At 44.5% G+C, this 17,905-nt stretch overlaps 1 protein-coding gene across 9 annotated transcripts in view; it reads right to left on the bottom strand.

The window, feature by feature from the left end:
- zmiz2 (zinc finger, MIZ-type containing 2) overlaps window positions 1-17,905 on the bottom strand; it is a 39,336-nt gene that overhangs the window by 12,068 nt on the left and 9,363 nt on the right. For 5 of the 9 annotated variants that reach the window (XM_014140098.3, XM_014140103.3, XM_014140087.3 and 2 more), the window contains 14 exons: window positions 13,093-13,207; window positions 12,485-12,675; window positions 7,778-7,949; window positions 7,174-7,425; window positions 6,889-7,074; window positions 5,979-6,056; window positions 5,259-5,478; window positions 4,848-4,989; window positions 4,493-4,589; window positions 3,407-3,559; window positions 2,889-2,994; window positions 2,583-2,740; window positions 2,402-2,469; window positions 2,249-2,317 (listed from right to left, as the gene is read on the bottom strand). In XM_014140098.3, the coding sequence (XP_013995573.1) occupies window positions 2,249-2,317; window positions 2,402-2,469; window positions 2,583-2,740; window positions 2,889-2,994; window positions 3,407-3,559; window positions 4,493-4,589; window positions 4,848-4,989; window positions 5,259-5,478; window positions 5,979-6,056; window positions 6,889-7,074; window positions 7,174-7,425; window positions 7,778-7,949; window positions 12,485-12,675; window positions 13,093-13,207 (2,007 nt within the window). The remainder of the gene's footprint in view (window positions 1-2,248; window positions 2,318-2,401; window positions 2,470-2,582; window positions 2,741-2,888; window positions 2,995-3,406; window positions 3,560-4,492; window positions 4,590-4,847; window positions 4,990-5,258; window positions 5,479-5,978; window positions 6,057-6,888; window positions 7,075-7,173; window positions 7,426-7,777; window positions 7,950-12,484; window positions 12,676-13,092; window positions 13,208-17,905) is intronic. The other 4 variants (NM_001173647.1, XM_014140096.3, XM_014140101.3 and 1 more) reach the window with 4 other exon arrangements.

The raw sequence follows: 17,905 nt of genomic DNA, 5'->3' as shown, positions 1-17,905 counted from the left end.
TGTGTACACAGACACACATTTTGTTATTGTATCCTTGTGGGGACCTAAAACTGATTCCCATTCAAAATCCTATTTTTCCTAACCCCTAACCTGACCCAACCCTTACCATTAACCCCTAACCTGACCCAACCCTTACCATTAACCCCTAACCTGACCCAACCCTTACCATTAACCCCTAACCTGACCCAACCCTTACCATTAACCCCTAACCTGACACAACCCTTACCATTAACCCCTAACCTGACCCAACCCTTACCATTAACCCCTAACCTGACCCAACCCTTACCATTAACCCCTAAACCTGACCCAACCCTTACCATTAACCCCTAACCTGACCTAACCCTTACCATTAACCCCTAACCTGACCCAACCCTTACCATTAACCCCTAACCTGACCCAACCCTTACCATTAACCCCTAACCTGACCCAACCCTTACCATTAACCCCTAACCTGACCTAACCCTTACCATTAACCCCTAAACCTGACCCCCTTACCATTAACCCCTAACCTGACCCAACCCTTACCATTAACCCCTAACCTGACCCAACCCTTACCATTAACCCCTAACCTGACCCAACCCTTACCATTAACCCCTAACCTGACCCAACCCTTACCATTAACCCCTAACCTGACCCAACCCTTACCATTAACCCCTAACCTGACCCAACCCTTACCATTAACCCCTAACCTGACCCAACCCTTACCATTAACCCCTAACCTGACCCAACCCTTACCATTAACCCCTAACCTGACCCAACCCTTACCATTAACCCCTAACCTGACCCAACCCTTACCATTAACCCCTAACCTGACCCAACCCTTACCATTAACCCCTAACCTGACCCAACCCTTACCATTAACCCCTAACCTGACCCAACCCTTACCATTAACCCCTAACCTGACCCAACCCTTACCATTAACCCCTAACCTGACCCAACCCTTACCATTAACCCCTAACCTGACCCAACCCTTACCATTAACCCCTAACCTGACCCAACCCTTACCATTAACCCCTAACCTGACCCAACCCTTACCATTAACCCCTAACCTGACACAACCCTTACCATTAACCCCTAAACCTGACCTAACCCTTACCATTAACCCCTAAACCTGACCTAACCCTTACTATTAACCCCTAAACCTGACCCAACCCTTACTATTAACCCCTAACCTGACCCAACCCTTACTATTAACCCCTAACCTGACCCAACCCTTACCATTAACCCCTAACCTGACCCAACCCTTACCATTAACCCCTAACCTGACCCAACCCTTACCATTAACCCCTAACCTGACCCAACCCTTACCATTAACCCCTAACCTGACCCAACCCTTACCATTAACCCCTAACCTGACCCAACCCTTACCATTAACCCCTAACCTGACCCAACCCTTACCATTAACCCCTAACCTGACACAACCCTTACCATTAACCCCTAACCTGACCCAACCCTTACCATTAACCCCTAACCTGACCCAACCCTTACCATTAACCCCTAACCTGACCCAACCCTTACCATTAACCCCTAACCTGACCCAACCCTTACCATTAACCCCTAACCTGACCCAACCCTTACCATTAACCCCTAACCTGACCCAACCCTTACCATTAACCCCTAACCTGACCCAACCCTTACCATTAACCCCTAACCTGACCCAACCCTTACCATTAACCCCTAACCTGACCCAACCCTTACCATTAACCCCTAACCTGACCCAACCCTTACCATTAACCCCTAACCTGACACAACCCTTACTATTAACCCCTAACCTGACCCAACCCTTACCATTAACCCCTAACCTGACACAACCCTTACTATTAACCCCTAACCTGACCCAACCCTTACCATTAACCCCTAACCTGACCCAACCCTTACCATTAACCCCTAACCTGACCCAACCCTTACCATTAACCCCTAACCTGACACAACCCTTACTATTAACCCCTAACCTGACCCAACCCTTACTATTAACCCCTAACCTGACCCAACCCTTACCATTAACCCCTAACCTGACACAACCCTTACCATTAACCCCTAACCTGACCCAACCCTTACCATGAACCCCTTAGCCTTACTGTAACTCTAAACCTAACCCCTAAGCTTAAACTAGCATTTGTCCTCATGGGGATGTGGGAAATGTCCCTACGAGGGAGAATTGTCCTTGTTTTACTATTCTTGTGGGGACTTTGGGGGATTTTAGGTCCCCACAAGGATAGAAGGACCCCGCCCCCCCACACACACTTACTTCTGTATGTAAATTAGAATCCCCAGCATGTACTGGTCCACTTCTAGTCCCTCCAGTAGAGCGCTCTTACTGTGGAGTAGAGACACGGTCAGGTTAACTAAGAAACAACAGGTCTACCTATGGGAAAAACAGTAAATGGTTGTGTTAACCTACTTGCACACAGGGCATCTCCAGGTCCCTCTCTCACAGTTCAACTGCAGGTACGACTCCAAGTCAAAACACTGCAGAGAGAGACACAGACAGACGTCTCTAGTCTCTCACCTGAGAGTTATAGTATGTACTCTCTTGTGGGAGTATGTGTATGTTTTCACCAGTGTGCGTGTATGTCTCTCACCTGGATGTGTCTACAGTCGTGTCCCCGTGCGGGCAGCTGGATGCGTCTGAAGGTGATGGGACATTTCAGAGAGACTTTGATGGCCGTCTGCTCCACACCATCCTCTCCGTTCAGCCCTGTGGTTCCAGGGATGGTCCCACTATTGAAGTTCCTCTTAACTGAGATGGACATGGCGGGGTGGGGGGAGGAGACAAGGCAGGCAAGAGAACGGGTGAGAATTGCGACAAAGTCTGTCTTTCTAAGCACCAACCAGGCAGTCAATCAAGTGTGTGTGTGTGTGTGTGTGTGTGTGGGGGTTCCACTCACTCTTAGACACACAGTGCTCTGCGGGCAGTAATCTCTTCTTCATTAAACCTTGCAGAACCGAGCGTACTGACGGCCTGTGGACCAGCTGCAACACAAACAGGTGGGACTGGAGAGAGACATGGATGGGGGGAGAGAGAAAGACAGAGGGGAGGTTAATTTGGATCCTGCATAACACTTATAGACCAACAGATGTGCACATCCAGCATGCAGAATTTGCCAGGTGAAGTCATTTTCTGGCTGTAAAGTGGTTTTCTGGTTGTTAAGATGTCATAAAACCAGATTACATCCAACCTGCCTCTGTTACAACCAGGTAAAGAAAGATTTTTCAGGACAAGATCAAGATGTTGCTAAAACCTCATATTTTGGTTGTAATCTGGTTTACTGACCAGATAAAGATTTTTACAAAAGACGTTAACAAAACATTCTTATACAACCAGTATACCACCTAACCATGACGTCATTAATGCAAACAGTTTTGCCCACTGTGCAATACATGTCCCATGCACCCCCCTACTTACGCAGCAGCAGGCGGTGACGGTGATCTGGATGGTGTTGCGTCCCGGCTGACACACCTGCTTGAGGTAGAGGGGCTTGTGGGACGTCTTGTTGTCGCCCCTCTCGATGGTGAGCGGTGTGGCGTTCACACTCACCTGTAAGCAAGGACCAGAAACCTACATGACAGACAGGTGAATGGAGGGTCGGCTAACACGCTAGTCACAGTCGTCACACTGGCCTCAGAGTAGGAGTGCTGATCTAGGATCAGGAAACCGCTGTCCATATGATTGTATTCGTTATGAGCTAAAAGGCCAAACGGATCCTAGAGCAACACTCCTACTCTGAGACGATTTATGAACATGGGCCTTGGGCCACCTTCAGTATAGGGTGCAGCATTGTGGAACGTTTGGACAGAAATATGTTGTGTAGAACAGACATCCAGAGTAGAGATATTGAGTAAGGAATCATATCAGTTTCATTGATGGTATTTCTATCTACAATGTTCAGTACCTTGTACCCTCCTGAACACTACCCTGTGTAACCAGGAAGTGGCTCAAATGGCTAGCTAATTCACGGTTGTCTTTCATCAACTTGTTAACCCAGAAACCAAGGCTGGATTAACACTAGATCAGGGGTGGGCGACGCCAGTCCTCGAGGGCCAGATTGGTGTCACAGTTTCTCCATCCCTAGCAAACACAGCTGATGAATCAAACTGCATTCTAAACTGAGGATCATGATTAGGTGATTATTGGAGTGAAGTGTGTTAGCTGGGGCGGGGAAAACTGTGACACCAATCAGGCCATTGAGGACTGGAGTTTCCCACCCCTGATCTAGATGAACTCTGCTGAGACTCCACAACAACTTTGAGATTTCAATGCATGCCAGAATTTGTAACTTTACGCAAGAATAAGTAAGAGCGCTTGGGGGAGTGTAATCCCAGCCTAACCCATTCTGATTTGGATGTGTGTACATGCACATAGATCCAGTTGTATGTGAAAAAAAAAACCAAAACTTTATAACACTGCTATCTTGGGAAACGTCTGTTATGCTTTGATCTCTCTCTCTGTGTGTGTATATATTTGAACGGGTACCTGTAAGTGTGATTGTACCTGTAAGTGTGATTGTACCTGTACGGAAGCGGGCCAGTTAGTGTTCATCTGTCTGTCCTCATGGTGATAACACTTAAACTGCAGCTCCAGGTCAGGCCTAGGACACACACCGTCAACAGATTCACACACACACACACACACACACACACACACACACACACACACACACACACACACACACACACACACACACACACACACACACACACACACACACACACACACACACACACACACACACACCAGCGTCATCAATGAATAATGTGGCAAAACTCTAAAGTCTATGGTATTAAAAAACACTGGATCAAGTCACAGTAACGGCTGAGTGATTGGCTGAGAGGCGGTGGGCTCGGACCTCATCATGAGGGTTTTGTAGACGGAGTCTCGCAGCTGGAAGGCATGGTTGCTGACTGCCAGGTTGTGCTCCAATCGGAACGGCTCCAGTACCACGCCGTCACGCACCGGGAAGGTCAGCCGCAGGTCGTCGCTAGGGTTACCTAAACAGGGGGGAGGGGCGTGAGAGTGCACAGGTATTTAACCTATGAATTGGACCCAGGGTCATGTTCATTAAGGAACGCAAAGGAACATTTTGCAAAGGAAAATAAAAATGTGCATTTCTTACTGGACACCTCCAGGCAGTCTCTTCTCATTTCAGTCTGTTTTTTTCCCGTTTAGTGTCTAATGAACACGACCCAGGTCTCTCTCAATAGATTTCTATTAGTCCAATGACATGATAAAGGAGTGTGTGTTGCAGTAAGTATCTCACCAGTGGGGGGCTGTAGGGAGTTGATGTTGGGCTTGATGTCAGGGCCTTGGGGGAGGTAGGGGGGCTTGATGTCAGGGCCTTGGGGGAGGTAGGGGGGCTTGGTGTCTGGTCCAGGTCCACCGGGTGACAGGTAGGGGGGCATGCTGCCTGGAGTCATGGGAGGGGTTGGGTTACCCCCCAAAGGAGAACTGGGGTACCCCGGCATCACCCGGCCACCCTGCTGAGGGAGAGTTTTAAATAGAAGATATCATCATAAGGCTACAATACATAAAGTGAAAGATGGATACCTAGTCAGTTGTACAACTGAATGCAATCAACTGAAATTTGTCTTCCGCATTTAACCCAACCCCTCTGAATCAGTTACTGTATAACACTACAGCTATAAAGAGATGCATGAACACAGATTCAATTGTATATTCATTATTTAATTGTCAACTCTAGTCAACTATTTTTTAGATGAGTTGCATACAGTAATTGTGTGTTTTTACAGACAATCATCTCCGTTGTCCATCATATGTCAACGTTTGACTCACATTGAAAAACCATTTAGCTCACTCTGTAATTGCTGACACAAAATCTGTGTGCCGTAGCCTAACACATGTTCTTTATTTGGGTCCACAAATTACAATTATGAATTAAATTCGCAAAGGACCCAAACATTCCAAAGCAAAGGACCCTCTCCTCCACACCGCTAGGCTACACACACACACGGTGTCTTACCGCATTGACAGCAGCCTGTGTGAAGGCGTTGTAGCCTCCTGGTGGCATGTTACCCTGCTGCCCATTGTACTGCTGCTCCTGTTTAAAACACACAATAATCAGTGGTGTTGGAGGGCCAGTAGAAGGCACTCTTAACTCTATTCTAAAAAATAGATATAGCCCAATGCCCCAGGGCAGAGATTGGGGACATTGCCCTGTGTAGGGTGCCATCACTAAAGATCCCATGGCACTTATAGTAAGAGTAGGGGTGTTATCCCAGGTGTCCTGGCTAAATTCCCAATCTGGCCCTCATACCATCATGGCCACCTAATCATCCCAAGCTTCCAGTTGGCTCATTCATCCCCCTCCTCTCCCCTGTAACTATTCCCTAGGTCGTTCCTGTAAATAAGAATGTGTTCTCAGTCAACTTACCTGGTAAAATAAGGGTTAAATAAAACATTAAAATATCAGCACAAGATCAGCATCAATGCAGTCACTAAGAGGTAGCGGTCAATAACATGTAGCGATTAAGAGCATTTGGCCAGTAACGGAAAAGGTCGCTGGTTCAAATCCCTGAGCAGAGAAAGTGACAAAATCTGTCGATGTGCCCTTGAGCAAGGCACTTAACCCTAATTTCTCCTGTAATTCGCTCCGGACAAGAGCATCAGCTAAATGAAATGTAAATACTTACTTGAAAAGCCCATATTGATAACTTGAACTTTCAAATACATATATTTTTATTAAGTGAAACAGAATTCCATTCCACTTTCATATTTTAAAAGCTTTTATTTGTGAACAGAAATTTGAGAGATGAAAGGGAAGTGAAATAAGGGGTAAGCGGATATGGAATGTGTGGTCTTGGGTCGGGTGCATTACTGCTAGCCCCTTTCACAAGTTGCCCTAAACACCGCAGTGGGATCTCACTGCTTACCTTGTAGTACTGTGCCGGGTTGGGTGGTCCTTGCTGGTACTGTCCCATGGGGGGCATGCGCTGGTTGGGGTGGTAGGATGGGGACTGGGGCGGGCGCTGCTGGGGGCCGGGGGGGTACTGGAGGGGCTGGCCACCATGGTACGGAGACATGCCCCCTGAACCATACTGTTGCTGCCCTGGGAAACCCTGGGGGAGGAACGGGGGAGAGGAGGCGGCGTTTGTAAGCTCATGTTTGCGCGTGTTAGTGTCTTGCATGTGTTTGCACTGTGTATATTCTAAGTGTACCTCAGATTGGTAGGGGCGTTTGAGCCCCTGTTGTTGACCTGCTGGGTAGCCTGGGTGCTGCTGGGACATCCTCTGGCCCTGACCCTGGGAGGGGTGTGAGGGGTACCCCATGCCCCCCATTGAGGGGTGCTGTCCAGGCCGGGACTGGACCATCCCACTGGGGCTCATCCCCGGGGGGCCGCGGGGCCCACCCTGCTGGGGGCCCGGGTGGGACAGGAACTGGGTACTGTAGGAGGAGGGTCCTCCGCCCATCTGGAGAGAGAGAAAGAAAACAAGGAGAGAAACATACAGATGAAGAGATAGGACTTACAGTGTGGTTTCTCCTCAGAGACAGAATCTGTAGACGTGTAAACAGTCTGCTAAAAAATACTTATGTTCTCCCTCTAATCAAGCCCATGTCTCTGGAGTCTGGAGCGTGTGTGGGTGTGGCAGAGCTAGTTCCTGCTCTGTCCTGCAGGGTGTGTAATGAGCTCTAACAATGAACCAAACAGAAGCACAATGTCCCCCCTACAAATGGTTTAAGAAATAGCCCACTATTTAGAGGAAAGCTGTCCTAGTAAGCAGCTTCCTGTTCACGTACACACGGTAAGGTGGAGCCTCTTACCTGGCCGTAGTTCATTTCCTGGTTCTGTTTCTCCTGGATGGCGGCAACTGTTGCCGTGGCAGTGGCGGTTGCCGTGGCAGCAGCGGCGGCAACAGCAGCGGCAGCAGCCTGGGTGAAGTCAGAAGGGGGGCGTTGGCCCATTCCCCCTCCACCACCACCATTATTAGAGTAACTAAGATACACACACAGAGAGAGAGGGAGAGAGAGGGGGGAGAGAAAGGGAGAATTATTTGCAACTCACTCCATAGAGGCCAAGCACAATGAGTGTTGATTGTGTGTGTGAGTGCGTGCGGCTTGGTCAGAGATGTGGGTGGGACTCCCTCTCTGACACACGTAGCTGTTGTTCTGACTCCATGAAGAACCCCCCACAGACAGCAGTGACACAGCCTGCTGCTTTGACAGAGACACACACACAGTGACATAGGGAAGATCTCAATTGCATACTCCTCACATCCTCTCTCCTCGTCTCTTTCTCAAAACCCATTGGAGGACAAGGCCAGAAGGGAGGGACCTCCGTCTTTCTCATCTAATGGGCTTTGAGAGGAAGAGGAAATCAAATCAAATGCAATTCAAATTCCCCCCATGTGTCTGACTGGAGCCCTGGGTTGTGTTCATTCGGCTAATGACACTTTACACATTTTGCAATGGAGAAGAAAAGTTCAGGGTTGTATTCATTAGCACAAACCTTATTGTATTTATTATGGATCCCCATTAGCTGCTGCAAAAGCAGCAGCTACTCTTCCTGGGGTCCAGCAAAATTATGGCAGTTTATAAAATTTTAAAACATTACATTCACAGACTTCACAACACACTGTGTGCCCTCAGGCCCCTACTCCACCACTACCACATATCTACAGTAATAAATCCATGTGTGTGTATGCATGTGTCTGTGCCAATGTTTGTGTTGCTTTACAGTCCCCGCTGTTCCATAAGGTGTTTTTTTAAATCTCATTTTACTAATTGTGTCAGTTACTTGATGTGGAATAGAGTTCCATGTAGTCATGGCTCTATGTAGTACTGTGTGCCTCCCATAGTCTGTTCTAGACTTGGGGACTGTGAAGAGATCTCTTGTGGCATGTCTTGTGGGGTATGCATGGGTGTCCGAGCTGTTTGCCAGTAGTTCAAACAGACAGCTCGGTGCATTCAACATGTCAATACCTCTCATAAATACAATTAGTGATGAAGTCAATCTCTCCTCCACTTTCAGCCAGGAGAGATTGACATGCATATTATTAATATTAGCTCACTGTGTAGATCCAAGGGCCAGCCATGCTGCCCTGTTCTGAGTCAAATGCAATTTTCCTAAGTCCTTTTTCGTGGCACCTGACCACACAACTGAACAGTAATCAAGGTGCGCAAAACTAGGGCCTGTAGGACCTGCCTTGTTGATAATGTTGTTAAGGCAGAGCATCGCTTTATTATAGACAGACTTCTCTACATCTTAGCTACTACTGCATCAATATGTTTTGACCATGACAGTTTACAATCGAGTGTTACTCCAAGTAGTTTAGTCATCTCAACTTGCTCAATTTCCACATGATCTATTACAAGATTTAGTTGAGGTTTAGGGTTTAGTGAGTGTTTTGTTCCAAATACAATGCTTTTAGTTTTAGAAATATTTAGGGCTAACTTGTGCCTTGCCACCCGCTCTGAAACTAATTGCAGCTCTTTGTTGAGTATTGCAGTCATTTCAGTCGCTGTAGTAGCTGACATGTATAGTGTTGAGTCATCCACATACATAGACACACTGGCTTTACTCAAAGTCAGCGGCATATCGTTAGTAAAAATTGAAAAAAGCAAGGGGCCTAAACAGCTACCCTGGGGAATTCCTGATTCTAACTGGATTATATTTGATAGGCTTCCATTAAAGAACACCATCTGTGTTCTGTTAGACAAGTAACTCTTTATCCACATTATAGCAGGGGGTGTAAAGCCATAACACATACGTCTTTCCAGCAGCAGACTATGATCGATTATGTCAAAAGCTGCACTAAAGTCTAACAAGACAGCCCCAACAATCATTTTATCAATTTCTCTCAGCCAATCATCGGTAATTTGTGTAAGTGCTGTTCTTGTTGAGTTTCCATCCCTATAAGCATGCTGAATTTCTGTTGTCAATTTGTTTACTGTAAAACAGCATTGTATCTGGTCAAACACAATTTTTCCCATAAGTTTACTAAGGGTTGGTAACAGGCTGATTGGTCGGCTACTTGAGCCAGTAAAGGGGGCTTTACTATTCTTGGGTAGCAGAATGACTTTAGCTTCCCTCCAGGCCTGAGGGCACATGCTCTCTAGTAGGCTTAAATTGAAGATGTGGCAAATAGGAGTGGCAATATTGTCTGCTATTATCCTCAGTAATTTTCCATCTAGATTGTCAGACCCTGGTGGCTTGTCTTCCATACGGAATTCAAAAGTACAATTCTTGTCTTTCATAATCTGGTACGATATACTTGGATGTGTAGCATCAGCGTTTGTTGCTGGCATGTCATCCCTTAGTTTGCTTATCTTGCCAATGAAAAAGTCATTAACCTGTTGGGGCTAGGGGGCAGTATTTGCACGGCCGGATAAAAAAAACGTACCCGATTTAATCTGGTTATTACTCCTGCCCAGAAACTAGAATATGCATATAATTAGTAGATTTGGATAGAAAACACTCTAAAGTTTCTAAAACTGTTTGAATGGTGTCTGAGTATAACATAACTCATATGGCAGGCCAAAACCCGAGAAGATTCCATACAGGAAGTGCCCTGTCTGACAATTTATTGTCCTTCTGTAGCCTCTCTATGAAAAATACAGCATCTGTGCTGTAACGTGACATTTTCTAAGGCTTCCATTGGCTCTCAGAAGGCGCCAGAAAGTGTAATGAGATGTCTGCAGTCTCTTGGCTAAGTACAGCAGCTCTGTTTGTTACTAGCCTGCCTGGGGACAGTGACACTGGAGATGCGCGTTCATGTGAATTCTCCATTTTGTTCTTTCAGTCTTTGAATGAATACAACGTCGCCCGGTTGGAATATTATCGCTATTTTACGAGAAGAATCGCATAAAAATTGATTTTAAACAGCGTTTGACATGCTTCGAAGTACGGTAATGGAATATTTTGAAAAAAAAATGGTCACGAAATGCGCCCGCGCGTCATCCTTCGGATAGGGACCTCAACGCACGAACAAAACGGAGCTATTTCAATATAACTATGGATTATTTCGAACCAAATCAACATTTGTTGTTGAAGTAGAAGTCCTGGGAGTGCATTCCGACGAAGAACAGCAAAGGTAATCCAATTTTTCTTATAGTAAATCTGAGTTTGGTGAAGGCCAAACTTGGTGGGTGTCAAATTAGCTAGTCATGATGGCCGGGCTATTTACTCAGAATATTGCAAAATGTGCTTTCGCCGAAAAGCTATTAAAAAATCTGACACCGCGATTGCATAAAGGAGTTCTGTATTTATAATTCTTAAAATAATTGTTATGTATTTTGTGAACGTTTTATGCTGAGTAATTAAGTAAATTCACCAAAAGTTTGCGGTGTGTATGCTAGTTGCTAGTTCTGAACATCACATGCTAATGTAAAAAGCTGGTTTTTGATATAAATATGAACTTGATTGAACAAAACATGCATGTATTGTGTAACATAATGTCCTAGGAGTGTCATCTGATGAAGATCAAAGGTTAGTGCTGCATTTAGCTGTGGTTTTGGTTTTTGTGACATATATGATTGCTTGAAAAATGGCTGTGTGGTTATTTCTGGCTATGTACTCTCCTAACATAATCTAATGTTTTGCTTTCGCTGTAAAGCCTTTTTGAAATCGGACAATGTGGTTATAGATTAACGAGAGTCTTATCTTCCAAATGGTGTAAAATAGTCCTGTTTGAGAACTTTGAATTATGACAGTCAATATTTAAAATCACCCAGAAAATATACTTCTGTTGATATCACATACATTATCAAGCATTTCACACATATTATCCAGATACTGACTTAACACTTGGTCTATAGCAGCTTCCCAACAGAATGGGCTTTAGGTGAGGCAGATGAACCTGTAGCCATATTACTTCAACAGTATTTAACATTAGATCGTCTCTAGGCTTTACAGGAATGTGGTTCTGATTATAGACCGCAACACTGCCTCCGTTGGCATTTCTGTCTTTTCGGTAGATGTTATAACCATGTATTGCTACCACTGTATCAAAGGTATTATCTAAGTGAGTTTCAGAGAGTCAGAATATGAATGTCAGAATATGAATGTCATCTGTTACAAGCAAGTTATTGACTTCATGGACCTTGTTTCTACATATGTTAATATGGGCTATTTTTAGCACTTTTCTGGGTTGCTTGATTGTTTTTAATGCTTTACTGGGAAGCTAATCAGAGGTAGACTTACTCATGTTATTTACATTGGAGCTGATTATGCAGCTCACCCTGCACTAAGTGGTCTTCCTACTATTGCACACCACCTAAGTGCTAACAGTGTAACTCTGGTTTATAGGCTCATGATTACTGCTTACAATAGCTGTAGGTTAAACAGATGTATTCGGTGCAATGTTCCAGGTAGTCCTTCCCTATTTCAGTCCATTTTTTCCTTCCATTTCGTGCCTAGTGAATACGCCCTAGGTAGTACCTCGCAGTTGCACTCCGTTTTCTTCCGTTTGATGCCTAATGAACATGACCCCGGTGAACATATACCATAAGAACAAGTCAAAAAGTGTTTACCTTTGTCCATATGGTGGTGCTTGGTTATAGGCGGTGTTGGGGCGTCCGTAGAGACCTGGTTGTCCATAGCCCTTATCACCATAGCTCTGGTACTGGTGGTTCACACCGGGACTCATCCCCCCACCGCCACCGCTGCCCTGCATCATGTGACCTCCAGAGTTCCCGCCCGGACCCATGGGCGCGCCAAACACCTAGACGGATAGAAGTGGATAGGTAGTGGAAACAGGAAACCGGTAGAAAAGAAGAAGAAAAAAGACATTGACATTCCATACAGTCTGCAAAGAACATACTGTACAAATGAACAAATAATCAAAAGCTGTGTCATCTACATTGTAGCAGGATTGGAATATCACTGATGCGGTTACTAACATGTTAAAACACTTAATCCAGGCCTTGTCAGATTTGGTGAACAACTGCTATGTAGGCGGCCTGGAATGCTGCCAAAGATATTTGCTCTCCTTCAAACAAGGTTAAATACATGGACGTAGGAGTGGGGGATGGAAGAGGGATGGCTGATGGACGGAAAAGATGATAATGATAGCAGGATGGATGAGAGAAGGGGGGGTGGGGGGGATGTGGAAGGAGACATAATTGGCCTGGTCCATTACCTGGCTGTGCGAGGGATTGGTCACGCCCCAGACAGTGGTTACCACAGAGAGGGCGCCTGGCTGCTGATTGGTGCCTTGTTGCCAGGAGGCAGAGTCATACAGGAAGTTACCGTCACTAAGGGAGACAGGAAGCAGGGATATTATGGTATGGAGTCATGTACGGGCATGGCTTACAGACCTGGGTCTGTAATGTGCATCAAACATGTCAGAGTAGGGTTGCTGATTTAGGATCAGTCTTGCGTTTCAGATTAAAATGAACAAGAGTACATGGAAAGGGGATGTGATCCTAGATCAGCACTCCTACTCTCAGGCGCTTGCTACATATGGACCCTGGACAGGTGAAAGCAATATCTGGTAGGTAACTGTACACCACCACAATGCTCTCTCACCTAGCCTAATTTGTCAGATCTGTGCAGATGAAGGAGAGGAGAGGAAGCAGTTATTGTTAGTTTGTTGAAGAGAAAGACAAGTGGGAGTATTTGTAGGAGTTGAATGACTTGTACCACATCACATCCTCAAGAGGCACTCAACAATGTTTCCATAACAACAAAGCAGTTACTTAGAAACCAGTATGAGCAGCCCTTCCGATGGAGAGGAGGCTCCTGAGAGAGAGTGAGTGTGTGAGAGTGTGTGTGTGAGCGTTGGGCTCAATTCATAAAATTTGGAATTGACTCCCATTCAACTCATGAATTGAAAATCAAATTTGCCACACCCCACAGGATGTAGAATTTGAATTTGCGTTTGAGTGACAGGAAGTGTAATTTAATACAGCGCACTTCAAAGAAATTCCACTCAGTCAGAGCATAAGAGTCTCAGCCTCCTGTGTGGCGCAGCGGACTAAGGCACTGCATCGCAGGCTGTGTCACAACCGGCCGTGACCGGGAGTCCCATAAGGCGTCAAACAATTGGCCCAGTGTCGTCCGGGTTAGGCTAGGCTTTGGGGGAGGGGGGGGGGCTTTACTTGGCTCATCACGCCCTAGCGACGCCTTGTGGAGGGCCGGGCGCCTGCAGGCTGACTTTGGTCGTCAGTTGAACGGCGTTTCCTCCAACACATTTGTGCAGCTGGCTTCCGGGTTAAGCGGGCGGATGTTAAAACCTCTCTGGGATCGTTCGGGACGTGAGCGTACCACCTCACCAACAGCCAGTGAAATTGCAGGGCGCCAAATTCAAACAACAGAAATCTCAATTAAAATTCCTCAAACATACAAGTATTATACACCATTTTAAAGATAAACTTCTTGTTAATCCAGACAGTGTTCAATTTCAAAAAGGCTTTATGGCGAAAGCACACCATGCGATTATGGTAGGTCAGCGCCTAGCCACAGAAAACCATACAGCCATTTTCCAAAGAAGGAGAGGTGTCACAAAAGTCAGAAATAGCGATTCAATTAATCACATACCTTTGATGATCATCTGATGGCACTCCCAGGTCTCCATGTTAGACAATAAATGTTTGTTTTGTTCGATAAAGTTAATCTTTATGTCCAAATACCTCCTTTTTGTTCACGCGTTTAGTCCAGTAATCCAATTGCACAAAGCGCGGGCACAAAGTCCAGACGAAAAGTTTAAAAAGTTCCATTAAAGTTAGTAGAAACAATGTATATAATCAATCTTTAGGATGTTATCATCATAAATCTTCAATAATATTCCAACCGGACAATTCCGTTGTCATTAGAAAGGAAAGAGAACGAGCGTCGCGCTCACGGCCACGCGCAAGACTAAACTAATGTCTTTCAGCTTGACCACTTGTTGAAACAGCTCTTATTCGATCCCCTTTCACAATACAAGCCTGAAACAACTTCTAAAGACTGTTGACATCACTGGAAGCCTTAGGAAGTACAATCTGACCCCACAGACACAGGATAGGCAATCACTTAAAAAAAACAAAAAAAAACCCTCAGATTTTCCACTTCCTGGTTGGATTTGTCTCAGGTTTTTGCCTGCCATATGAGTTCTGTTATACTAACATACATTATTTTAACAGTTTTGGAAACTAGAGTGTTTTCTATCCAAATCTACCAATAATATGTTTGGGCACCCTTTTCATCTAAAATTCCGAATGCTGCCCCCTATCCTAGTGAAATTAAGGAGCGCGGTTTGACGGGTCATATTTTGGAGGACGCATGACTCGACCGTCGCCTCTCCCGAGCCCGTTGGGGAGTTGCAGCGATGGGTCAAGATCATAATTGAAATTGGGAGGGGAAAAAAAGGGGGTAAAATATATTTATAAATAATAACATAATAGTTTAATTGAATGTGACATATAACACTTCCAGATACCAAAGAATATATCACTTTTCTCTGGAAACGGTGTTCATGTACTCTTTCAACCTTAGTCCATAGAATAGCCAATTAAATTTCCACCAACCATTTCATTTGTATGGCTTCTTTTTGAAGGCTTCAGGGACAACTTTAAGGTTAAGCTAATGCATTCTGGGAAATGTATTTTCCCCATATTTAAATGATTAATGAAATAGAATATTTCCATACCGATATTGTTCATTTTAAGAGTTTGTTCTGCAAATCAATTGTTTCCCCCCCAAAATGATATGCATGTATATAACAACATGTTTGATGTTTTATGTACAGTACCAGTCAAAAATGTTGGACACACCTACTCATTACAGGGTTTTTCTTTATTTATACATTGTAGAATAATAGGCAAGACATCAAAACACATATGGAATCATGTAGTAACCAAAAAACTGTTAAACAAATCAAAATATATTTATATTTCAGATTCTTCAAAGTAGCCACCCTCTGCCTTGACAGCTTTGAACACTTTTGGCATTCTCTCAACCAGCTTCATGAGGTAGTCACCTGGAATGCATTCCAATTAACAGGAGTGCCTTGTTAAAGGTTAATTTGTGGAATTTCTTTCCTTCTTAATGTGTTTGAGACAATCAGTTCTACTGTGACAAGGTGGGGTTGGTATACAGAAGATAGCCCTATTTGGTAAAAGACCAAGTCCATATTATGTCAAGAACAGCTCAAATAAGCAAAGAGAAACGACAGTTCATCATTATTTTAAGCTAAATTTCAAGAACTTTGAAAGTTTCTTCAAGCGCAGTCTCAAAAACCATCAAGCACTATGATGAAACTGTCTCTCATGAAGACCGCCACAGGAATAGAAGACCCAGAGTTACCTCTGCTGCAGAGGATAAGTTCATTAGAGTTACCAGCCTCAAAAATTGCAGCCCAAATAAATGCTTAACCTGTTGGGGATAGGGGGCAGTATTTGCACGGCTGGATAAAAAACGTACCCGATTTAATCTGGTTACTACACCTGCCCAGTAACTAGAATATGCATATAATTATTGGCTTTGGATAGAAAACACCCTAAAGTTTCTAAAACTGTTTGAATGGTGTCTGTGAGTATAACAGAACTCCTATGGCAGGCCAAAACCTGAGAAGATTTCAAGCAGGAAGTGGCCTGTCTGAGAAGTAGTGTTTCATCTTGGCTCTTTTTATTGAAGACTCAGGATCTGTGCAATAACGTGACACTTCCTACGTCGTCCATAGGGTCTCAGAGCCCGGGAAAACGTTGAACGATATCGAGGCAGGCTCTGGCTGAAACACTTTATCGCTTTTGGCAAGTGGCCACTCAGAGTACTATGGGCTTAGGCGCGTGCCCGCGTCGACCGAATGGTTTCTTTTCCTTTGTCTGTTTATCTAAACGCAGATTCCCGGTTGGAATATTATCGCTTTTTTATGAGAAAAATGGCATAAAAATTGATTTTAAACAGCAGTTGACATGCTTCGAAGTACGGTAATGGAATATTTAGAATTCTTTTGTCACGAATTGCGCCATGCTCGTCACCCTTATTTAGCCTTTAGGATAGTGTCTAGAACGCACGAACAAAACGCCGCTGTTTGGATATAACGATGGATTATTTTGGACCAAACCAACATTTGTTATTGAAGTAGAAGTCCTGGGAGTGCATTCTGACGAAGACAACAAAGGTAAGAACATTTTTCTTATAGTAAATCTGACTTTGATGAGTGCTAAACCTGCTGGGTGTCTAAATAGCTAGCCCTGTGATGCCGGGCTATCTACTGAGAATATTGCAAAATGTGCTTTCACCGAAAAGCTATTTTAAAATCGGACATATCGAGTGCATAGAGGAGTTCTGTATCTATAATTCTTAAAATAATTGTTATGCTTTTTGTGAACGTTTATCGTGAGTAATTTAGTAAATTCACCGGCAGTGTTCGGTGGGAATGCTAGTCACATGCTAATGTAAAAAGCTGGTTTTTGATATAAATATGAACTTGATTGAACAAAACATGCATGTATTGTATAACATAATGTCCTAGGGTTGTCATCTGATGAAGATCATCAAAGGTTAGTGCTACATTTAGCTGTGGTTTGGGTTTATGTGACATTATATGCTAGCTTGAAAAATGGGTGTCTGATTATTTCTGGCTGGGTACTCTGCTGACATAATCTAATGTTTTGCTTTCGTTGTATAGCCTTTTTGAAATCGGACAGTGTGGTTAGATTAACGAGAGTCTTATCTTAAAAATGGTGTAAAATAGTCATATTTTTTAAAAATTGAAGTAATAGCATATCTAAGGTATTTGAATAACGCGCCACAGGATTCAACTGGCTGTTGAGTAGGTGGGACGCAAGCGTCCCACCTAGCCCATAGAGGTTAACAGAGTTCAATTAACAGATATCTCAACATCAACTGTTCATAGCAGACTGCGGGAATCAGGCCTTCGTGGCCAAATTGCTGCAAAGAAACCACAACTAAAGGACAACAATAAGACTTGCTTGGGTCAAGAAACACGAGCAGTGGACATTAGACTG

The sequence above is a fragment of the Salmo salar genome, chromosome 01 (genome assembly GCF_965601325.2).
Source record: "Salmo salar chromosome 01, fSalSal1, whole genome shotgun sequence".
Lineage (NCBI taxonomy): Eukaryota > Metazoa > Chordata > Actinopteri > Salmoniformes > Salmonidae > Salmo > Salmo salar.
Note: the sequence above shows the minus strand (reverse complement) of the source record. Positions and strands in the feature narration are given on the sequence as shown.